The sequence below is a fragment of the Chroicocephalus ridibundus genome, chromosome 2 (assembly GCF_963924245.1).
Source record: "Chroicocephalus ridibundus chromosome 2, bChrRid1.1, whole genome shotgun sequence".
NCBI classification, from domain to species: Eukaryota; Metazoa; Chordata; class Aves; order Charadriiformes; family Laridae; genus Chroicocephalus; species Chroicocephalus ridibundus.
In genome coordinates this window covers 11,836,699-11,860,544 of record NC_086285.1, presented here as the reverse complement: position 1 = coordinate 11,860,544, position 23,846 = coordinate 11,836,699, and the positions used below count along the sequence as shown (strand labels likewise).

General features: G+C 44.3%; 1 protein-coding gene across 3 annotated transcripts in view; it reads right to left on the bottom strand.

The window, feature by feature from the left end:
- Nucleotides 1-9,030: 9,030 nt before the first annotated feature.
- Nucleotides 9,031-23,846, bottom strand: part of ZMYND11 (zinc finger MYND-type containing 11) — a 107,257-nt gene continuing 92,441 nt past the window's right edge. For all 3 annotated transcript variants that reach the window (XM_063324432.1, XM_063324433.1, XM_063324434.1), the window contains 6 exons: nucleotides 23,462-23,580; nucleotides 21,419-21,626; nucleotides 19,474-19,542; nucleotides 17,343-17,615; nucleotides 16,070-16,255; nucleotides 9,031-11,416 (listed from right to left, as the gene is read on the bottom strand). In XM_063324432.1, the coding sequence (XP_063180502.1) occupies nucleotides 11,294-11,416; nucleotides 16,070-16,255; nucleotides 17,343-17,615; nucleotides 19,474-19,542; nucleotides 21,419-21,626; nucleotides 23,462-23,580 (978 nt within the window). In that variant the 3' untranslated portion in view covers nucleotides 9,031-11,293. The remainder of the gene's footprint in view (nucleotides 11,417-16,069; nucleotides 16,256-17,342; nucleotides 17,616-19,473; nucleotides 19,543-21,418; nucleotides 21,627-23,461; nucleotides 23,581-23,846) is intronic.

Below are 23,846 nucleotides of genomic sequence, written 5' to 3'. Positions count from 1 at the left end.
AATGTTTTTTTAATTCTTTTTAATATATTCAAATATACTGTTCACATTTTTGCTGAAAGTGTAAAGATTATTGTAAGCTTGGTAACATTTTGTGAGAAGCAATAACAAGCATTAGTACTGTAAAACTCCTCAAATTTGTCACTTATCGCTTTTGTTGCAAGGTCTTGCTCACGACACGTTGCTGCTCAGTGGCTGAAGTTACTGATCCAGGTGCCGCACCTCCGCTGGAGCTTTCTGCCAGTGGAACCCTGTGGGTAACGGCCTGGTCACACCTGTGGGACTGGAACCTCCGTATCCATTCAGAAGCCTCGGACGAGCAGATGAAACCCCCAGGAAATGCGATCTGCCTATTTCCATTGGCCTTTTCCAAAAATACCGGGATTTCAGAGCTGGCTGCCAGCCGCTGAGTTGCAGCGTCCCCAGAGAAGAGGTTTGGCCGTAGCTCTGATTTTCCAAAAGTGATTTCAAAGGGTGAAATTCTGAGTCCTCGTTTCTTTGGTAGCCCACCTGAGAAGTTCAGGGTATAAAATCACATCTCCGATGGCTGAAATTTGAGGTTTGCTCATCGCAAGAGGTGGGTGCAGGTCAGAGAATCCACAGTTTTCCAGAGCAGAGAGTGCAACACAGAAACTGGGGGGAGAGGGCAGGGCAGGGCTGGCAGGAGGAAGAGGATGGCAGAACAGCCTGTAGTTCCTGATTCAGTTTTACAAATTTTTTGATGTTTTATGCTAATGGTGAGGAGGATTTTTAAAAGGTCAGAACCTTTCAAGTACACATTTTAAAAATCATTTTGGCAAATGGTGGCCACAGCGCTGAAAAGCTGGTGAGGAATCTCAACAACAACAGCAACAAATGTGTAATAGGGTTGGAAGAATAATTGCGTGCACAATAAGAACAGTATAATTCATTCATTATCAGGTTGATCCTAATGAGGTAAGAGCTGGGAAAAAAGCTTGATAAAAGACCTTGTAGCTTTTTTCTGTGTTTTTCAACGCAAAAATTTGCTTTATGCACCATTATCACCTGCGGCGGGGAGGGGGGCACGTGCAGAAAGATCAACAATGAATTCTTGCCAGTCGCCTTGTGAACGAAATCACAGGAGAGACGGGTTTGGGGGAAGTTCTCACTTTCTCCAGCACGGCCTTTTGCAGCTGGCCTGAGCCGTGGCTGAGCCCTCCCCGGGGACACCGGCCCCTGCCTGGGGCTCCCGTGGGGGGTGTGGGGATCTGGGGGCCTGGGCTGTACAGCCCAGACACAGCATCCTGGTGGGAATGGACCCCACTGCCCCAGGGTGAGACACAACCCCGATTCTGAATTTTTTCTGTGTGTTAATGGAAGAACTTCTTAAAACCGGCTGAGATTTGAAGAGGTAAAAAAGCGTAACCAGATTCTACATTCTGAAAGTAGAAATTAATAGCTTCATTTGGAGATAAGAATTAAAAGTCCAACCTGAGCTATTTTTTTGGTATCCGGAGTGCTCCACTTGACAGCCCACCTTCCCAAAAGCCCTCCCTCACCTCGCCATGATTTAGATAAACAGGCTTTCCTTTCCAGGGTTTTTCTGTTCTCTATTGAGGAGTATCACCTTAAAGCTGGTCCAAAACGCCTCTCAAGGCTTGCCTCTTTTCTGCTGTACCTCACGGAGGTCAACATCTTTGAAGCAGCAGCTCTCCCTTTCTTACCCAGCAAACCAGCAGCAGCCCATTTCTGCGCATTTTCGGCATTCATCCTCATGCTGCAATGACATTTAAGATCAGCCATGGATGGATGACCCTGAGCAGGTCATGCTGCATCACACCAGTCAAAATCGGCACCAGGAGCACTCTGATACTTCTTTCTGGTCTTCATCAACAAGATCTCTTCAACGCCAAAGCCCTGTTGCCTTCTGTATGATCCAGCCAGGGGGAAAAAACCCAATGTCTTTGCCCCTGGGATCCCACAACACAATTAATAATTTCTAAAGTTATCGCAAAATTTTGTACGTCTGTGGCCAGTTAACGGGCTGATCCTAAAGGCACAAAGTTGATCTCGCTTTAACTTTATGCTTTGGTAGATTAACGATGATGGGCTTCACGCAAGGGAGTGTCCTGTGGAGGGGTCTGAAGGAGGGGACGAAGGCGGTGGAAGCACCACGGCAGGGAAGGGCTTCCAAGTGTGAGTGGCAGCGTATGGGGAAGGTTTGGAGATGGTGGGGAGAGGCAGGGAGAGAAAAGCTGTCCTGAGCCATCACTGCCGAAGGGGAGAGCAGAGGGAGCCATAAGTGACGGGCAGGTTTAGGAAGAGCATTTGGTGTAGAAGGTGCAAGGCCAGAAAAGAGAAGATGGTGCACATGGAGGTAAGGGTCAACTGAGACTACCTAACCCTTTGGTCTCAGGCACCTAATTTTAGGGGTGACATTTTAATTTTCTCACCTAGGTGAGCCCGTTGCAGGTCAGGGAGCTCTGGGTGCTGGGACAAAGCTCACAGGCCCAGGTTTAGCCTGGAGGCGTGGATGAACCACCGCCTGCTGCGTTCAGGCAACGGGCTTTGGGATAAGACCCAAGAGAGGAAATGTATGGAGGCAGGAGGACAGACGTGGTGCAAGACAGGGACAGAGGTTATCGCTACCTGAAAGGTTCGGGAAACTAAAAGAACCCACATGTCTGTATGAGGGAAAGGCCGGGCTGAAGCGGGAAGTGCTGAGAGGAGACGAGAGCAAGGAAAGCAGCCGCATGCAAGGAAATCATGTTTCCATGAAGCGAGGTCGGGAGGGGAGCGTGGCGTGGCCAGTGTTCATGGAGCAGAGGAAGAGGAGAATTTGAGCCAACAACTGCCCAAAAGAAATTAGTGGCCAAGGAGATGCCCAGGAATTAAACTTTCCATTGCACACACACGTGCTTATCAGCTTTCCTAGGACGCCTCTCGCAAACATTTGGTTTCAGATGCTTTGCTGAAATCCGCAGGAGGATTTTTATCCATGTGCCCCCTTCTCTCCCCACTGCTCGCCGGGGCGAGGAGACCCACTCGTGTGCGTTTGCAGGGTCTGACAGCGGTGGGGACCCACGGCCCCAGGATGCTGCCAGGGCAGGCGCTGGGCACCCGCCATCCCGGCAACCCACAGCCCACCCTGCTGGCCGTGGGGGTACGGCCAGCAAAAACGGAATGGGGAACACTGATGTTCTTCCCTTCCTTCCTCTTACAGCTCTTTGGTTAGTAAAAAGAAAGAAAAAAAAGCACACAAAGTGTATTCTCAGCTATAATTATATTTTCGTTCAAAGGATGGAAGTACTTTTTCATATCGGGGCAAAGCCTTTTAACAGAACAAGAGGCTTTTAACTGATGTTTTAAGCCATAATAAAATGACTATTAGAGATCACTCAACTTTGAGTATTTTCTAACAAAACCCAGATTTTTCTTGAATGAAAACTTTTGTTAAAATGCTGCCATTTCCAGTGGATCACATAACAGGGTTGCAGCCTCCCTGGGAAAGTGGAGCGACTGCATTTTTGCTGTGCGTGCACGGGGACACGTGCACGGGGACACGTGCACTTCCATTGCCCTTCGCTTACAGCCAACAGCCCCATTTACTTCTCCAGCACAACAAAGCCAACACATCTGCAGGAGAGACACAAAGTCAGGCCGCAACGTGTCAGTCCCAGGGAGACGTGACAAAGTGTGTGTGTCAGAGGAAGCAACCAGAAATGCAGGTTACAATTAGTCTCGCTGACAGATTGACTTAATTTTAGGTTAAATATATTTGTACTATTTACCCAGTTTTGATTTGAAAATGCCGAGCCCCAGGAAGAATGATAGTTAGAAGACACGATGAGAGCACTGGCTCGGTGCAGACCTGCACCTCAAGTCATACTGTTCAAAAAAAAAAAACACCTCAAAAAACCTGTCCCCTAAGCCCACATTTGACTTCAGTTTTGAATGGATCAACTCTATGTCCGAGAGAGCGCGTTTTCATCACGTCCTTAAAGAGCAGCAGGAGTTATATGGCTCCCTCGCAGCGCCGTGTGGTTCCCGTGAGGAAGTACACAACATCTCGGAGGGCTTTTCTGAAGTGGGGCACCACCAGCCCCGCTCGGCTGAGGTGGCGCTGGTGCCCTGCGCCCAGTCCGTGGGGGAGGCCGGGCTGGAGGAGCACCCCAACCCCCATGTGCCCCACGGGGGACAAGCCAGGCGAGGAGCCCCGCTTTGTGGCACCAATAGAGTCACACGGGACCTTTGAGGTCAGAGGGATGTGACCCTTTGTGAGTGCCTTTATACAGGAGCGTTCCTCCTCTGAACACAGGAGCAAGACAACCAAACCACGGATTAAAAGACTGCTAAGAGAAATAAAAAAGTAGAGTATAAAAGAAAGTCAAAGCAGAAAAAAAACCACTAAAATCCCATGGTTACTTCTTTGGACCCAGTTTTGCACCGCTTTTGTACGGTGGGCCCCAGTGAAGTCGTGTTAATAGAGATTCCAGAGTTGGAATTGCCACCCTGTCTTCCTATTGCAGCTTCTGCATGGGCAAATCAAAATGGTCCTCCTCATCCTCCTCCCCTTCCTCCTCCGCCTCCTCCTCCCTGTGCTCGCACATTGCTTTGAATTTCAGCCGTAGCAGCTGCCATTTAGTGAAGCTCTTCCAAGCTCCAGGAGCTCACAAGACTTGGGGTCAGCCAACAAGCTGGAGGACTTCACCATAAAAATGCCATAATTTTTCCTCTGAGGCACTGAGCGGTGACCTACAGAAACAAGTTTCTAAATTCTTTTACGCAAGGGTTGTTGCGGGACGGGGACTCTGGACACGGCTTTGCTGCTCCAAAGGGCGATTGCCGCAGGTGGGAGCGATGGAAACTCCCTCTGCCCGGGGAGCTGCTGGCCAGAGACCGAGATTAGGGGAAGAACCCCCAAACTCTGAACAAGCTGTTACAGAAAAGCCTGGAAATAGGTTCTATTTCTGCAGCTAATTCTGTACAGAGAGCGTACCCCTCTGGGAGCCTTCTATGACATAGAAAGACTTTGGGCCAGGGAAGCTTTCTCCTGTCCTGTCCAGGAGAAACCCCTGCCAGGGGGGACAGAGCGCAGCCCGAGGGGTGCCGGGGGCTGTCTGGGGGACACCTTGGGGAAGCTTTCAAGGGCAGCGAGCAGGGTTTTGGGAAAGGGGGGTGGTGGCACTGGTGACCTTCGTGGCGCGGGCAGCACTGGTTCCTCAGTCAGTCCCTGATGCTGAGCCGTCGCCGTGCCGGTCCTTGGGCAGGGGGGGCTGGATGCGGCACAGGAGGGCAAAAGGGTGGCAGCGCCGGGAGGAGGCATCTGGGGGGGCCTGTGGCTCTTACGCCTGGATTCCCAGTTGCCCTTTCCCTGCAGTGGCAGCGCCATCACGTCGCCTGGGACTGCGGGCGGGACCCAGGGTTCACCCACGGGCACCCGGCACCCAGAGGCGGGGCCCAGCCCCTGCCCAGCCCCAAAACCCCACGTCACCCCGACTGACCGCGGTGAAATACAACCTCCAGGGCTTGGGGTGTCTTTTTTTGCGGGCACAGCATTGCCCCCATCCAAATATCGCAGCCAGACGCGGGGGCCGTGCTGCCGGTGGGAAGCGGGGGGTGGCCCCAGGCCCTGGCTCAGCATCCAGCGGCCCCATCGGCAAAGAGCGGCTGCTCACTGCGAGCCCAGGGTTAAAATGCTGCTGGCTCCAGCGTCCCCAGGAAAAATATAACAAGCGATTGCACCAATGAGTTGCACATCGCTCCTTTCTTCAGGGGAAAAAGAAAAGGCTTTCCAGCACTCGTGGTCTTTACAGACGTGTGACAAGACAGGGAAAGGCTCCGTCACTGGGTCAAGCGTTGTCTCAGCCAAGGAAATTCTCTCTCCAGCGCCTCAGCCACGCATGGCAGAGTTTCTGCCCGCGCTTGTTCTCGGGGAAGGAGCCGGTGTTGTTCCTTTGCCAGGGCTGAGCAGCAGCAGAGCAGCTCCCTGCCTGCACCACGCTGCCCACGCCGCCGGGGTCTGGATGCTCTCGCGTGGAAAGGGTTCCTGTTCCTCCTAACACGGAATGGAAATTCCTCCAACACCCGTTAACAGGGTGCCCCAATGAGCCGAGGCGCGCGTGGGTGGCCCGTGCCGGGCAAACCCCCTCTTTCCTGATGACAGGGGCTTCCAGAGCTGCTGTGTGCGCGGCACCCATTCCCCTTTTGCATTTAATGAAGCCACTTTCCACCCTGGAGGCTGCGTTGCAGGAGACAGAAGCGCCTCGGTGTGTCCAAGTGTGGGGGGATCGTGGCTCCCACAAGCTCTTTCCATGGGAGCAGGAGCGGAGCCGGAGACCTCACCCGGCAGCAAGCGGGGCTGCAAATGATAATTTTCCCATTAACAAAGCAGTTAAAAAAATATAGTGCTCTGGCTTTATTAATAAACATTGTTTTCTGCAGAAGGCCTTTTCCAAACACTAGTGAAGCTTTCCGGATAACCAGCTTCACAGCGCCTTCTCTGTGCAGAACTAGAGTTTATTTTTAGGTACCTCTCTGGGGCAAATCCTATTTCCATGGAAGCTTTACGCCAGCTTAGCTTTCACTTCCAGGGAGTTAACAGGAACTGGCCGGTGGCTCCGTAAACAAACACATCTCTCTGCCTTTTCGCATGGCCCCTTCTCGCTCACGCGGCCTTTCTTCTCTATTATCTCCAATTATTAGTCCCCTTCCATGGAAAAATTACCCCCAAAGCAGCTGCTGTGTTTAATTCCAGCCCCTCCGTCGCTGGTTGCCACACCTGAAGGCATCTTGCCGCGCTTCCCTACCAGCCCAGGGCGGTGGGGTGGGAGAGGTCCTGGGGCTGGCACGGCCACGGGAGCGCGAGGGGCAATTCCGAGTTCATTTTCTCTGGGTTCTCTTTCTGATTTCACTATTTTGAACCTTTAGCAACCCAGCATTTCTTTTTTTAAAGAGCATTACACAGAGTCTAACATACATTTGATCCTTTCGACGTTTGGAAATAGGGTTTTTGGACATACGACCATTTTTCCAGGGTTTTGGAGGGTCCAAGATAGGTGGGTTTTTTTCTTTATACATTACCTTTAAACATCTCCCACTTAAAACCAAAAATATTCTGACAAATGGATGGACTTTTCCACTTGCAATTGACTTTCCTTAACATGAAACAACACAGGAAGGGCCCTTCTGATTTTGACACACACCCCTTCCCCCCCTCAATTTGATTTCTGAAAGCATTTGGAAAGCACGTGCCCCGATGGCGTGTGTGCTCTGGCTCAGTGAGGCTAAAATTGGCTGGGCAGCCCCTAACTCCCGGTAACAAATCCCAAACATGTTTCACGTACTCGGTCATTTCAGCTCTGGAAAGGCAAAGGAGCCCGGAGCTGGGCGGCTCGCTCCACCTAAAGGACGCAGGAGGCAGGAACCACTGCTCCTCCTTATTAAAACGGGATAATCGCCAGCGTTGCAATTATTCATTAACAGCAACAATAATGTTAATGATAAAAATCATAATGATAAAACATAGGAAAAGCCAACAATAAAAAGCCAAATGGTGCCTTTAGGCCTGATGCTCCGGAGGCACCGAGGTGCAGCCCCGTCCACGGGGTGACGACGCAGCAGCTCGGCCCAGCCCCTGCTCGCCCCGAGGGCCGCCGTGGAAGGGGCTTCTGGGGCACGGCAAGGACAGACGTCCTCCTCCGCTTTGCAGGGGCAGCGGTGACAGGGCCCAGCGTGGGGCGTGTGACGGGGTACAGGGGGTGACAGAGGGACGTGTGACGGGGTACAGGGGGTGACAGAGGTCTGGACGTGTGGTGGGGTACGGCGGGTGACAGAAGGATGTGCGATGGGTACGGCGGCGGGGGTTGGGGGTGGAAAGCTGCTGTGGCACTTCCAAAGCATTTCACCTGTTTGGTCCCAATACCGGCCCCACAGGTGACGCCCGAACGCAGCAGGGAAGCAGGGGGAGTGTTTCCAGTGGGATTTCTGCCAGTGGTGCCGGTGCCGGTGCTGTGCCTGGGGGCTGACCGCGGCTACCGAAAGGGGAGAAGGGAAAGGAGCTCGCCGGGGACGTGGCTTCTTCCTGCTCTGGCTTTGCCGGCTCAAGCCACCGTAAATGACCCATTTGCAATATGTGCGCTGCGCCGGTTATTTGTATTTAATCGAGTTTCAGCAAGATGAATTAATAAAATTTGCACTCTTGTGTAAAATGCTATGGCTCCTGTAAGAAGAGAAAAGTTTGGATAGTAAAACAACGAAAGAGTCTTTTGAGGGATCTTTAAATATTTAAAATACAATTTTTTATTTTCCCCCTCCCCTTGGGACTAACCAGCAGGTCTTGCCAGGTCTTCATTCCCACAGGGAAATTCTTAATTGCCACAGAGAAACCGATTCCCACAGTGTCCCTCCTGCTGCCCTGAAGTCACAACAGGGCTCCACGACAACTTCCCTGACTGCGGCTCGTCCCCAAACGTCCCTTTCTCTTGAGGGTGTCCGTGGGCCCTGCCCCGTGGGCAGCAGCACCAGCACGGCCCCCCGCTCCCTCGGGCACCCCGCCGGCAGCGAGTCCTGACTTCAAAATAAGGGAGAGAGACAGTCTCAGGGCCGTGTTTGCAGGATGAACGCTGCCGCCGTTCCAGCTGGATTCACAGAGTCCCCTCAGTCCCTTTGGATAAAATTATTTCATTAATAAAGCACAGAACAGGCGCAGGCTCAGGGGTGGTGGCTGGGTTAGGGAGGCAGGGGGCTGCTGGAAAGGGGGTCTGTGAGCCCCCCCGGCTGCTGACCTGGCGTTAAAGCCAGAACATGAGGGACACGGCTCTGGGGGGCTGCTGGCCCTGAATGGGCCGAAAAGGCTGGTTTTCGGTGCCGAGATGTGTGTTTTCCGCTCAAGCCCTCGCAGGGACCCGCCAGCTCAGTGCGAGTCAGGAGTAAGGTCCCCGCGAGCCCCATCCACAGCCGGGTCCGTCCCGACAAGGAGACGTAAGAGGAGCAGCCGGACGCACACCCACCCAAGGACGCGTGGACAACCAGCCAAAATCAACAACTTTCAGTGAGGGGTTTTTTTTAAATACATTTATTAACCAATGTTAACACATTAAATGACTCTATATATTGCTAGTCAGAGCAGCTTACAAAATGCCAGAATGCATCATAAACTGGACAGCCACAATGAATAATTACAATGTGCATAGTGGCTAAGCTCAACACTTTAATATAGCTTTATGATTTGCAGAAAAATTAATTTTAAATCATGATTCCTAAAACAATCAATTGTAATTTTACCTAAAACTTATACAAAACCAGGCCACAATCTTTTTTTTTTGTTTTGTTTTTTTTTCTTTAAAACACACAGTTTTCACGCTGTAGTAACTTGGAAATGTGCAACCGTGTCAACAGAGACAAAAAAGCCAAAGTAACACGAATCTTACTTTCATGCAGCTATCAGTTAAATATTACATATTCTGGAATGATTTTACACCAAAAATATTTCCACAATAACTTGCTTTCATAGGGGTGGATCGAAGTTTTGGAACTCGTAAAGTAATCGAACAAGATAGATTGATTTTTTTTAGTTGTGAAGTGTTTTACAGTCACAACACAGAGGCGACAAAAGTTAATTACACATTTATCAGGCAATAACGTAGCTGTGGTAATACAAGTTACCATCTACTTCCTATTTTTTCCAATCAACTTACCACTTAATTTCTGCAACGTATTGGGCATTATTTGGCAGTATCTAGTCAATTAACTTACATCACCACTGTAAGTAAAAAAGATCAGGATTTCAGTGGTAGTTCACAGAAGTCTTAGTTATATTTTCATCTTTACAATGACCCTGACAAATCCTAGAGAAAACTTTTTTAAAGGCTTTCCTCCTGATTCTTCAGCTTCCATCGTTCCATCATGTAATTGCTTTCAATAAATATCAAAGATCTAAATAAATATTTACAAATTATTCCTCTAACTTCTCAAAAAAATAGCTGGATGATTAATGGGCATATGACTCAGTCTAAGACCAATCTTTGAAAGAAACTAAAATGCGGAGACACTTTAAAAGAAAAGCTATTTAAGTAAGCTTTACATCTATTTAAAAAATTGTCTCTGAACATGGATGCAATTCATATATCTATATATAAAACAAACAAAAAGAAAATCATTTTTCAACTATCGATCCATTCCTATTGGTAATGCTTCTTAATCCAGACATTCCGCAAAATACAGACTTTTTACAAATCACGGCATCTTTAATACAAGAAAATTATCATGCATTATTCTTCATTCTGAGTACAGTGATGGAGCTCATTATTAGGCAATGACCCATTACTACAAACATAACGGCTTCTGTGAAACTTAAGTGCTTTTTCTCCTTTTATTATCAAGTTACAATGGACCAGGTGACACCAGATCATAGGCGGTCGAATGACGTTGGATTGGGGAGGCCGAAGGGGGGGGCGCACAATAAAGAAATTTGTATGCCTCATAATTCCGAGTATGAATAAAGGTAGTTGGGTTTTTTTGTTTTGTTTTTTTGGCTTTTCTTATTCTTGTTACAAGCACTCATGTTAGGACAAAGATGAAATGTGCAAACTTCAAAATTTAAATATTCATTTTTCTCTAAGATCCAGCTCAGTAAAAGATTACCCCAGTTCCCTGTGATTTTAAACTACAAGATCAAAGCTAATATTTTGTTATAAAAGTTATATATTGAAAAGAAATAATGAAAATAAAACACAGTTGGGAAATATTTAAGAAAAAATACGCAGGACTAGCACCTGCTGTGTCAACCCTGTTCCCTAAATTCAATCATGTACCCACTGGTATAACCAATAGATAATGCCTTTAAACAGTAAAATTAAGCTGAACAAAACCAGCTCAACAAGGTTAAGAAATAAATGTTACATCAAGGTAGTATGCTTCGTTTTTCTGAAACAGTTCTATACTTCTTACATTCAGATCTAGTTTTCAAACGTTCCTTTTGTTAAACTTGCATGATTTTTTTTTATTTTTAGATCTGCTGTTTTTAAAGATTAAAATCTCTGTAAAACCTAAAAATGTTTTAAAATTTGCTGAAAATGCAACAAATCCTCTAGTTTAAAATTATTTAAAGTAACCTGCTCCCACAGATGTTAAATTCATTTTGCCGACAAAATTTTGGAGGAGCGTTAAACAGAAGATTGAAATTACTGTGCAAAATTTCTTTTACGAAAAGTGTTTAAAGGCTGGTGCAAAATGGGAAGCAAATTCTAAACAATTTTGGCTTCTTAGAAACAAAAACCGCTGTGTCTGAGAATAGCAATCATCGGGGTGGTTTTCTAGGGGAGGAATAACTCTTTCATCTTTTTCTGCGGCAGGTACGTTTGTGTTCAGCATGCCAGTGCTCCTGCTGACACTTGATGGAGCAGTAGGAAGTGTTCCAGCAGCAGTGGTACATGGCCTCCTCTTCACAGTTGTAGCACTGGAGAGAACAAACGAGAGGAGGTTACCACCCTCGCAGGATCCCTCCTTCCCAGGGCACAAGCGTTCTCACCTGCTCCTGGATGCACCAGCACGCGCGGAGCAGTACTTTGCTTTTAGTTATGAGTGGGGCATCCAAAGGCAGGAGGGCATTTTTCACATGAGCTGAGTAAAGCAGCAATCTTTAGTAAATCCGCACAATGCTTTCATATTTTCTGGAGTCTGGATTATTGCTTTTGAAAAAAATCATCTCTCATTTAAGACAACTCATCTCTCAGGGTAGTGGACTGACATTTTTCAGCTACAGAGCGCAGGAACCATCTTTTACCCTACATTTGTTTAATGGCATCCTGATCTATGTCTTAAAAGCTATGATAAATCAACAGGCACTTCTGGCGTGAACAGGTTCTGCGCAAGCTTGAAAAATCTCTGTTTCTGAGGTTTCTTTACAAGCCTGACCTGTCCTGAGGTTGCTGGGGAAGGTCCTTTTGGGCTAGGAGAATCTCAAAAGTCACAACGATAATATTATTGGAGAAAAGAATAATTAATGACTGGTCTGCAAGGAGGCTACTGTCATTGGGGATTGTTGTCTGCCAGAGAGCGCTGCAATCTGGTGAAAACAAAACCTCGTGCTACAGCAGTGCTACTGAGAAGAGCAGGACAGTGCCTTTACCTTCAAGTCTTCCAGAAACCAGAGAAGGCCTGGCGTGCACTGGATGGCTACCTTGGCTCGTGCCCCTTGTCATGCCTGCTGTGCACAGCCCATGATTTCTGCATAAATACCTGGTTCTGGGGAGTGCTGCAGCACAGAGGATTTCTTCCCCAAAACACACAAAACCACCCCAGTTTCCTGGTAGCTGGAAGGGCTACCTGGAAAATAAGCCCGTGGCCTCTGAGGAACTAGAAAAGGGAGTCAGCATGCTGGTCAACACTACTGGTGGTCAACAAGGAGGTATGGCACCCAGACGGGCAATGTGGCCTGTCTCCAGGTGGTTTTATACCCCTTAAGAGAGTGCTGCTAAAACATCAACTATCACTCTGACAAAATCCTGTAAAGCTGGGGGGCATCGCTGCTAAAGGAGCCACTTATGCTCAGCGTCCTTGAAAGCCAGGTTCTAATGATCTCAGATCTACTTTCTGAATTTGGTCTGCTCAAAATCAGAGAGTATCTTTACGAAACACTCTGAAATGCCTACTGCATGATGGGGAACAGAGGGAGGGATATCGCACAGTCTGTGCAGGCTGCTATCAAACCACAGAATAACACAAAACTTACTTTTTATGTCCTGTTAATAAAACTGAGAATTACAAAGAAAACAAACCCAACTGCCTTAAACAAAACAAAAACACAACCACCCTACATGCTCTAAAAGACACATCCAAGAAAGCCGACATTGACATTGGCTAAACTGATAACTATTTGTTTACATCAGCAATAAAGGGACTGCCCTAGCTGCACGAGAAGGGAACCTCTCCATTTTCCTTTTATAACTTAGCTCCGGGGAAGTTTATTTGTAGAAATGTCTGCAAACAAGTGTCCTCTCGAGATCTGTTTTCCTGGTTTTTCATGTTGCTGGCTGCCCACAAGCCTGTGGGAGCCATTAGGATCATCTGCTGGAAAGGTGCAGGCAACAGCTGTGTCTCTCCATTACACACCGCACGGGCCTCAGCCCAGAGACCAGCTTCACATCTGCTTTGCTTGGAGAGATCAAAAAAAGCGAAGACAGGAGAGGACAACCGATCCGTGGGTCCTGCACTTCCCTTTACATATGCTGGCCATAAGTGTGGGATGTAAATCTCCACTTACAAAAGGAAAATAGCGTAATCTAAGCTGGTACCAGCACATGTGGCAGAGAAGGCAAAGTGCCAGCTGGCCTCAGGCCTCCTCGTTTCTTTGTATTTTCTTCTTTCTAAATGTTATCAGTCACTTGGGGTTTTGTTTCAGACAGTACATGTCAGGGACAATGCTCATTCCCTTAAAAACAACCTATTGCAAGGTACAATAAATCCATATGTGAATATAATTGAAAGAACGAGGCTTATATGCAAATAAAAGAACCAGGAAAAATAAAAAAATAAACATTATCAAGACCGGCAATCCAGCCTGTGTTCTGGGCCCATCAAATTGCATAAGCTCATGATCGTTATCCCTGCCTTTACGTTTCTTCCTTTCATTTGCTATTTACTTGAGATACCTGTATTAAATCCAAATTTTCTGGAGGTGTAAAAAAGTTAAATTGGGTTAAGCCAAGGGAACTGCGGCCAGCTAGAGCAACAGAAAATGTTGTTCTTTAACTATGTGTTAGGTTCCTGAGGGCTGGGAGCGCATCTTCTCATGTGCTTGTACACCACCAGTGAAACGATGCCTTCATCCCGGCTGGATTTCTTTTTTAGATATGAGAAAAAGACAAATACAGCATGAATAACAGCAGCTGTATTCCCAAGCCTAGACATCTGCATTACGCAAAACCAGAGGTCTCTGCTTCTAATTAAAAAGCAAAGCCACCAAACCTCATTTAGTATGTGTGTTAATTACATGAGATTTTGGTAAGGAGGTATCATTATTATAATAGCAGCATACAAGAGCGGTACTACACACCAGGGACTGTCATTAGTACCACCGAAGGAAAAATCACCGGGGAGCTGTGTAATTGGACCAACTCCAGCCGCCTGAGGCTGTGTGTTGGCAGGCAGATCCATCAGCTTGAATGCAAAGGTGTTTATCCTTACCCTCCCTCTCCTGCCACATGCAAACCCGTTGCCTCTATGATGCCTTCATTTCAGGTGGTGATTGACAGATAGTTCTGGGGCCACAGAAATGGGCAAGACTGTCAAATGCTCTTTATATCTTTAATGGTCTTGCTTGGATAGAGGCTTTATGCACATGATAATAAGATGTGGTAGCAGGGCTCTCTCTGATCAGGCTAAAGGATACGGTAAAGGCACATTGGAGCAGATGAAAGTAAGTCTCAGGACTCTCTTTCATAAATTCTGCCTTCAAAAAAACCTAAAAAGCAGCTATAGCTAAGAGTCCAGACTCACAATCAAGTTACTGTGATTGAGTTACTGCATATCAGCTGAACGGTGGCAACAGTTGACATGTGCCCTCTTAACTTTTGGCAGAAGAGAGCTAATTTGACGTAGTTCTATAGTGGGCAAAGGCCCTCTCAAGTGCCACAGGCAAAAACACTCACGCAGACACCAGCAGACGGTGACTCATTAAACACAGTAACTTGATCAAGTCAGAGACCTAAATAACTCCTCTGGTCTGCAGAGACAGGTAGACAAGGAGGAATTTTCTAACTGACAGAGACCCAAGCACTGCAGTATTTTAACAGCCACAGTAAAATCTCTGCTAGGAACAGAAACGAAGACTCTACAGGAGCTCTGGCATTTGAAGTAATTCTTCTCTTTGCAAAAAACCAAACTCGTAACTGCGATAGTCAGCAAGCGATTTGTCTCGCCTCAGTATTTATTTCACTCTTCTGCAGAGCAGAGTTTTCTCTGCAGGGACCATCGTTTCATCTGCAAGAACAAGGACTAATGAGGCTGAACATAAACAAACAGCCTTTTACAGCAGAAGACAAACGGGAGCTGTGGGACGAGCCAGGGCTGGCTGTCCCCGGGCGGTGGTGGCAGTGGGACGGCGGCTGTCCATCGCTGCTCAGATCAGCGTGCCATCTTGTGGCAAGGCACCCGCTCAGCCGCATCTGGCAAAATCAAAGCTCAAAAGGAGGGGAGCAGAAAATCTTGTACCCACCCTCCTGTATTTTAGAGATAGCTATTACAGTGCAGTGTGATTTCCTGAACGATGGCTTTCATTTGCTTTTCCTATGAAAATCAGCAAAGAAATAGCAAAGTCTGTATGTGCGCCAGGCTCACTGCTCCTCAGCATAACAGCGTGACCCCCACTGTTATAGGCCAGCAGCACAGTATTAAAGTACTTGCAATGTTTGAGTAGATGCTGTAATAGCCATGTGGGAGAACACACTTCTGGCTTGAAAAGAAAACAGGAGACACAAAATAAACAAAAACAGGGAAAAGTTTGCAGCACGTAACAGAACAGTATGTTAGATGTCTGTTTTCACTTTTCTAAAGGGCACATAAACGTGGTTTTTCTAGGCAATGCTGCAGATTTGGGCTCAAGGACTCAACAAGGGAGGGAAATAGATTTCAGAAAGTGATATCTCAAATACAAAAGAACATAAAAGAGCTGCAGAAAAAGCTAAGAGAGGAAAAGGCCAAGAGGATATCACTACCAGCATTATTAGCAGAGGAATCCAAATTGATGCAGCCAGATATTGTACCCTCCGGGGCCTTGAGATCAAAGGAGTGTGAACGTAATGCAAAACATGTCTTATACAGAGTAAAAATGCATTTAGAAAAAAATATTTTGAAACTAATACCTGATGGGACTCAAGAAGATGGTACTGTTAACACTACATAATTAAGATCGAAAGTAATCAGAACTTTGGGTTGAAATTTGGAGTTTAAGAACATTTGAAAGCAGTTATATGGAGGGGAAAACCTTAAAGCTGAAAGACCAGTGAAAGAGCAAAGCAGTTAAAAGTAAGGAAGAAAACACCTTCGGTTGGCCTGCAGTATGCATTATGCATTTCCACTTATTCTCTTGTAATACATTTTTGACACTTACCCACTGCTTCTTCTTGGTCTGGGAAATCAGTTGCTTATGCTGGCCTGCTAGCTTCTTAATTTCTTCTAAAAATTCTTCTTTGCACTTCTCCTTTACCTGCTTACATTTTCTGTCCATCTCTCCTTGTGCATTGGCCACAGCTTTATTTACAGCCTGCCTTTTCTCTTCTTCCATCTCTGTACGCAGCTGCCATAAGAAAGTCAGCAAAGCAAGTCAATGGACAACTATTGGAATAAAAGTATCTACCTCCTTCAAACCTCTACTCTTTAAACCTCTATTACTGATGTGGGTGGAGGTCACATAATTAGAGATTTCTCCTATTTAGAAAACAAAAAGTTCTCTCCTTTAGAGTTATAACAAAACTTCCATCCCATAAGAAATGTTCAAAATAAAAATGTCACTGTATTTCTGCTCTACTAGGCATCTACAAAAACAACTAAATAGCTTCCATGTATATTTTGTCAATGACCAGTTTACAAATTTATGAATTTCTCTTAGACAAAGATTTTGTCTTTTCCAAATTTACAACTGCATACAAATCTACAGCAAGGGCATAATAATACAAAATAGAACATCCCTGAGTTCAGTAAGAGGTACATTTTAGTATTCATTGTCGTGGGGATTCCTTTGTCCTTGCTCAGTTATCTAAAAGTTTGGTGTCTTAATCCTACAGGATTAACACCTAAACTCCCTGGGTTCACTCCATAGTCCTTCATCCAGAAGGAAATTCATCTTGTCTTAAGACAGGTACTTAAGAGAGGTCAGACAAATCATCCTCTAAATTGTCCTGCTCTCTCTAGCCAAAGGTGACCAGCTCAGGCTTAGATATTGAATTTTAAACAAGTTATCATTAGATCAGAAAATTCGAAGAAATTTCGGCGAATCTAATGTTTAGGTCATAAGATCGAGAAAAAAAGAGTTATTTATGAATAGCATTTCAACAATGCCATTGTTTACAACCACACTTGACAATGGAGACAAAGGCTTTGGAAATGCATACTCATGAATGAACAATTAGTTTCCCTTTTGGATCACAAACTGATTTCACTGGACAAGAATCAAAAAAAGCAGGAGTTTTCTGTTTATACTAAGGTCTTTTGGTATAGAAATGATCTAAAAAGCAACAATGAAGACTATTTTTATGTGGTCTTTTTGTAGAAGGTTTTTTATTCATTTTCCTAAGGGTGGATGTTACAAAACTAGAAAAGAATGTGAAAAAAATCCACACTTCTCTCCTCAAACCAGAGTGTAGGTGGTGTTCGGCAAGTGTTACCTTTTCCACTGCCTCTCGCACAACTCTCTCGGTTTCTCTTTTGTGATCAGTTTTCATCCTGTCCTTGAAATCATTAAAGATTTTGGTGTATTTGTCATGGCACATGTTCTGACACACTCCATCATTACTGGTCTGGGTGCTCCGATGCAGCATTTTTGGAGAAGAGGCACTTAACTTCTTGGTCTGAGTTGAGACTGAAACTTTTTCAATGGGCTGAGGCATTGTGGGAATTTCCTGGCTTGAACTTACTGCTTCAGTTTCAGGTTCTGGCTCCTACAGAGAAAGAACAAACTTGTAAACCCGTATATCAAAACAGAACAAGTTAACGTTCAGTTGCCCCTGGAGAAAAAATGTTGTATGACTTATGCCAGCGTAATTATTGTGAAAGGTGTCTGTTGAAGACCTTTAGTACTAAAGGCATGATGGTGGGCTAGCTCTTCAGTCAGGCTTTTCTGACTTCAGCTAGGAGCCCTCCAGCAGGAAGCTCAGGTATGGCGTCAGTAAGCCGTACTCACTAGCCTTGCTTCCCCAAAAGTACCACCAACATCAGAGGCTATGCTGAATCGCTGCATACCCCTTGGGATTACTGAAGGGTTGCTATAGATTTTTCCCCCTACCATTCTCCCTGAAGAGATTGTAGCTGCGCGGCCAAGGTGCCTGAATTATTTTGGCAAACTCTGGACTTACTCTGGCCCAACAGGCTCCACTGGAGTCTGTAATATTCCACTGATTTCATAGAACTGCTGCAAAGATTGATTAGTACTTCAAAGGTGCTTTGAAGATGAAAGACTAATAAGCGTCTAAGTCTTGCTTCCAATAATATAGAACTAGACGTGGATGACCATAGAAGTTTTATGTAATTACTCAATTATCAAGAAAGAAATCATAGTTACTGTAGGGTACTGTACTGAATTTAGTTGCCTATGTTATTACACTGTAACACCAATTGTTCCTGCTCTTTAGAACATATAGAAGCAATAGCCCTGCAAACTCTTATTGATGTTTTGAAGTGTCTGAAGACACAGATGAACATTATTTGTTTGTTTGTTTTTTAACTTAGATTTTTTAAAGATCATTTAACAGTGTACAGACAAAGGACACAGTCCTTGTAACACCAGACTTGGTCAGGACTGGACTTTGTGCTTGTCTGTCTATTCCCTTTTGCAACCAATTACTCCCTAACAGGTCACTGTGATTGGCTTCTGGATCACTGATCACATATGAGCAAAGCTAAGAAGGTAAATGTTGACATAAATATATGAAGCAAATTACAGCATTTCCGTGACAGAAAACACAATAAAAATGACGAGACGTCCTAAACTCTAGTCTCCCTATCTTGCGCTCAGATATAGTTTGTGCCCCAGGGAGAACAAACTGTGTGTCACTGCCTCCATCCACGAAGGTGCCTTACAGAGCTAGCCCGGGGGTATCAGATACAATGGGGAGGCAGGTACCCGGGTTTTAGGAGTGGCAACGTCTGTATTTCAGGCACCAGGGCCAACCCGCAGAACCTCGGTGCTAAAATACCCAAACCCTCCTCTGTAATGGAGTCCTGAGTCCTCTTCCAAGACCTCTGCATACGTGCAACTTTTTCTTAAGTGTTCAACGTGCAGCTGAAACAAGGCCAGGAAAAAGTACTCAAAAGTCAGGAAATACGAGATTTATGGCTGCCTCAGTAACTGCCCCCTTGTGTACAAGCATAATAATACAGTCCCGTGGTTACATGATCATTCAGTGTGCAAACTGGACAAACAAGGAAGGAGGTTCCATGGACAAAGGTGGATATGACATTTTATAAACTAAATATTCTTCATTGTGCAAAATATTTTATAATTTCTTCTGTTTATAGCCTTACTAACTAGCTTGAATTTGCCATTAAAAAAAATAATGTTGTAAGCTGACTGTTGGATTTATTCGTGATACAGAATATTACCACGATGTTACTGGTGGCTTGCATATGGGAGGTACAATTGCATTTGTTAGCAAGGAGGACCAAGCTATGGGGCTGGAAATTTCAAAATTAATACTGTAAAATCAGTAAAAGGTGACAGAAATTGAAGGAGTGTCTATTAAAATTTCAGACTTTTTGCACTTTGCTATCTCTACAAACATGGTAATTCAGGTTACTTACTTCTTTCTTGAGTTCCATACTCTGGTTACGTCGTCCTTTCTTTGCTCTTGGTTCCTGAGTAACCTTCAGCTGCGAACATTAAGAAAAGCATATTGAATCATTCCAAAAAACAGTTCATATAAGTAGCATTCAGCGTAATATGACTGATGTACCTTTTATTTGTGATTATTTGCAATTATTTAATTTAGCAAATTGAATACTGAAGTTGAATACTGTTCTTAAATGAGAAGTGCACACAATAATCTTTCCACATTATCACTGATGACTACGATTGCACAAAGGAACAAAATTCATGAACAAGTTCTAACGTTCAATATGTATTTGCTCAAATACCCTTAACCATTCTTTTCTTCACTTCACACATGAGTTCAAACACCTGTTTTCTGGAATATTCTGATATAAGTGACCCATAATTAGGCAGCAGATCTTGATGGAAGCCAGAAAACAGCAATAATTATAAAGAGAATGTATATATGTAAAGATGGTAAGATTATCCAAACTTGCAATAATTGATTATAACTGTATGCTTGGAGGGGTACAAAACTTCGTGCTTTAGAATAAAAGCCAATCTTCAGCAATAGAAAAAAGAGTGATATCTAAGTGGACGGTATATTATCTTACAATGGCCTACAGAAAAGTTCTTACTCCTGTCTTTGAAGCATTCAGTACTAGCTAGTGTTAGTGACAGGATACTGCAGATTACTGCAGAGCACACAGTTTGACGCTGCTCTTATGTTCCTGTATCCGGGAAACCAGTGAAACAGCTATAAGCATTAACCAAGTGAAGGATGAACAGTTGGGGTGGAAGAGAAAATACGCAAATGGACAATTCTGAAAAACTGGTAAAATGCCACTGTTATCTTTCCTAACTGTTATTTGTGACCATTTTCCTGTTTCATCATACATTGTTGCATGACTGCACACACGACAATAAAGGGGCTACAAAGGGTTAGCTAAGCAAACCAGGCTAAAAAACCCTAAAATCACTTTGATAAGGAGCATTCCCTTAAAGCAACATCCAGTTTCATAAGCTTTAAGTTTTTTAGCTATAAATTGGATGCTATGAACAGGATGATAGACCTGTTTGACAAAAGGGTAAAGGAAGAGGGTCAAAACAGGCTGATTTTTTAAAATACAGAGAGAGAGGACAGTCGTTTTAAATGAGGAAGGAAGATGTTGCCAGGGAAAAGGCTGCCAAAAATACAGAGAAGCATACTGCAAGCTATGAAAATCTTACTGCCAAGTCAGTAATAGTGAATATATAACACCCTCTTGGACAATGAATGACTAGCAAGGTTCAGCTGTGATAAGGGAATTTCCATATGGCAATGCAAAGTTTTGTATCTTGGCCCCCTTTGTGCTTTTCACCTTTGTTAAAAGCAATACAATTTTTCTTGTTTTGCAGAATTATTTTTAATGACTTTAAGCAGTTGCCGGGCACATGGTCCTCAAATGCAACGTTTGCACCTAACTTTAGTTGAACTTGCTGAAAATGTCATGGTTGGTGTTAGTCAGGGGTCCGTAATGCAGAATATAGTCCAAAGTGAACATACTCCAGCTGTGAAAAGGCTGAACAGCTACAGGGCTGTCCCTTGATGGGAGTCCAAGAAGGCAGTGTTGCAGTCTATCTGATATCCGTGACATTTAACTTGAACATTCCTATTTAACTTTAGAAATCTTGGTCTGTCTCATCAAGGTGCTGTAGGTGACAAACATTTTAAAACTTCCCAGAGGTCATCCAAGAAACTGAGGAAAGAGGAAAACTATATTCTTGCTATTACTGAGCCACAAAACATAGTGAAAATAAGCCCTTGAACCCTCTTCTTGTCACCACAAAACTGCAGACAGGGTACAAAGCTAATTTAATACTAGATTAATCAAAAAACCATCACCTTTGTATCCTTTAATAAATTGCCCTGACTGCTAACATTGTGGCAGCACTCACCTGCTCATTGCTGGTGGAAGAGATACTTGACTCTGCCTCCTCTTCCCCTTTATCCTCATTCTTTGATTTCCAGAATCTTCCCTCACGAAGAAAACGCTGGTGCAGTTCCAGCTCATCACAGGCCTTCTTCCACCCCATACTGCGTTTCACGTGCAGCCGATGGATGTTAACTGTGATATCTTGAATGTTTTCAGAGGGGATCCAGGCCCTTTTGAATACACAGTACAGACAGATTCAGAAATGCTAAAAACAGATAAAGGATCTAGACCTGAGAAACTGACTTCAAAACCAGTTTTTCACAGTGGCCAATCGCTGACAAATCCTTTTCACTCAATTTTTTGTATATTGAACACATTGGAAAAAAACACGGACTGCATACCGTTAGACGTTTGTGTTATTATAAGCACTTGTTAGCTATGGGTGCTACGGCTGAAAGTCTCTTTCATTTCTGGTGAGCCACAAACCTCCGCCAGCACCAACAGTAGTCACATCTCCTACCTGCTTTCTTGCTAAATGCCCTCAGTCAGACACAGAAACATCTTTACTGAAGGTTCGTATGCTAATCCAAGTTAGCCCTTGACCTCTTTGCTAAAAGTGTCAAGGAATGTACCAAATTATCACCTTGAATAGAGATATTTTGTAGTTTGGACCCCTGTCTATCACGACTGAGCTCATGTGCAGACTGTCACGCTCTTTTGGACTGAATTCATGCCAGTGATTTGGTTCCAAAGGTACTTTGTCCTCTTAAATATTTTCAGAGAGTCCTCATAGAGTTAGATGGGCAGCTCTTGACATTTTGAAAGGTTATACCAAGCAGCATTGGACATTAAAGAAAAAGAGTCACTGTCATGCACATCTACATAACAGAGTAAATACTGTAACAAATTAAATGTCTGCGACCAGATTCTCAATTCTTGCAATATAAATTTCATTTCAGTGAAGTCAAGGAAACAATACTAATCTACACCAACCAGGAATGTGGCCTTTTGTCCTAGTCCAGCACAGTAACTAAGCAATGGCACTCTTGTAAAATGTATTTTGCCTATTCCATCAGCACACGTTTTAGAAGTTGCAAGCACCTCATCCCACAAGTGTCATGTTACTTCATTAAATAGTTTGAAGCTGTGTGAACTTAATGCCAAAACTACTAATGAGATAAGCTGCATTTGCAAACAGATTCAAGGTAAATTATTCTGTGATTGTGACACAAATAAAGATCCTTTACCCATTTTATGCCTATTAGAAAATCTTGGTAGTTCATATAACAAATGAAAACATGTTATATACTGTGCAAGTTACACGAAAAGCAATTTAAATAAACAAACTCATGAAACACTGTTGCTGAATTGTCGAGGCCCTTTTGGGATGCACCAAAATACACCACCTTCCCACCAACCATGAATTACTTTGCATATGTCTCCCCTCCTCACATTATAGGCATATAAATCAAACAGCAAAAAAAATCAGTACATCCATTGTAGTAACACTACTATAACCCCAACAATGGGAGATGGAAGTAAAAGCTGATCTCTAAAAGTGAAGTTTCCAATGTGAAGAGTTATTCTCTGAAATTGCAAACGGGCTCACAGCAAGAGCTCCGTCAATGTTCTAGGAGCGAGACAGAAACATTTGTGATGTGTATTATGTTACTAAAACATGAAATTGCAATGTGCCTGCTCAGAAGAGAAAATTGCACAGAGTCAATACTGCTGGTAGTGAGAGTACCTTTCTGTCCAATTTTCACCTTGGCCTGGATTAGCAGCCTGCTACTGATTTGAAGAAACAGTTGAAGTTCACTTGCTTTCTTTAATTAAAATGGCATTAAGTAACATCCCTATGGCAACTGTGGAAAGGGAATCTCTGAGCCATTTGGCAACTTCAGATGTGTTAGACTGAGCTTTAAATTTTCTGAAACGATTATGGCAAAGTACTCAGTCTTTCTAATGTTGGCAACTAGCTGAGCCAGGATTTACAACATGATAGATGAGATAAATTCTTTTAAGTATTGTTTGTAAAAAGCAGCACATGGAATTAATAAATTACCTTTGGTGGTGATGGCCAAAAAAGCGAACATCAACTTGATTGTCCTCTTTCTGCATGACTTTGGCTGGCCAAAACCCAAAGCCTTTCATTTTGGCCCAAACCAACTCATGATTAGGTATCTGGAAAAAATGTTGTATTTATTATTGGATATGAGGTATTATTTTGATTTCTCCCACAAATATTTTGCTGTAATACTATGCTAGTATCTTAAGAATATGGTTGCTGTTTATGTTTAGTACTGTTTTCATTTTTATCTTCTTACAATATATATTTCCCTATTAGATGTATTGCTTGGATCAAAGTAAAAAAAATACAAAGTCTGAAAAGGGTGTCTATTGAAAAGAGAGATCTTAAGCAGCTCAAAAAATTAAACTTGTCTTTATAG